General features: G+C 65.3%; 1 protein-coding gene across 1 annotated transcript in view; it reads right to left on the minus strand.

The window, feature by feature from the left end:
• The window catches only part of VOLCADRAFT_106340 (uncharacterized protein), a gene marked incomplete at both ends in the record, with an annotated part of 32901 nt that overhangs the window by 2080 nt on the left and 30172 nt on the right, over positions 1-649 (minus strand). The window contains 2 exons of the mRNA XM_002954348.1: positions 118-216; positions 607-644. Of these exons, the coding sequence (XP_002954394.1) occupies positions 118-216; positions 607-644 (137 nt within the window). The remainder of the gene's footprint in view (positions 1-117; positions 217-606; positions 645-649) is intronic.

Below are 649 nucleotides of genomic sequence, written 5' to 3' on the forward strand. Positions count from 1 at the left end.
AACTCCACATACACGTACACACACACGTACAGCCGAGTGTAGGCGGGAGCCCCGCGTCAGGCACAGGCACACAAACATACATACACACACACACACACGCGCGCGCGCGGCACGCACCGGTGCAGGAAGATTCGTAGCGGACTGTACGACGTGACGAGCGCATAGATGCGCAGGTCGAATTTCTTCCCCCCCACCAGATAGGGCGACTCGAGGTACCTGCGAGGTAGGGGCCACAAGGGTTGGAGGCCAGGGGAGTGTAGGGGAGTGTAGGGGAGTGTAGGGGAGTGTAGGGGAGTGTAGGGGAGTGTAGGGGAGTATGAGGCCCCCGGGCCCCCCCCCACCGGGAGGGGTAGCAGCAGGTCATAAAGGTGATAAAGGTCCCCATCCGGACAGCGAGGTGACCTGACCCCTCCTAGCCCCTCTATGGGCCCACCTCCCCACCGCCCCACCTCCCCACCCAACACCTCAACGACCCTCCCCGTCCGCCCCCGCCTCCGCAGACACCATAACCCCCCACCCCACCAACCCCCCCTTGCCCCGCCCACTCACACCCAAAGCCATACCCACCCCGCCGCAGCTTCCCCCATCCCTTCCATGCCCCCCCACCTCTGCGCCAGGTACGTCTCCGGTCCCTCGTCCCCTTCCTGGG

Source organism: Volvox carteri (assembly GCF_000143455.1).
Source record: "Volvox carteri f. nagariensis unplaced genomic scaffold VOLCAscaffold_42, whole genome shotgun sequence".
NCBI lineage: Eukaryota > Viridiplantae > Chlorophyta > Chlorophyceae > Chlamydomonadales > Volvocaceae > Volvox > Volvox carteri.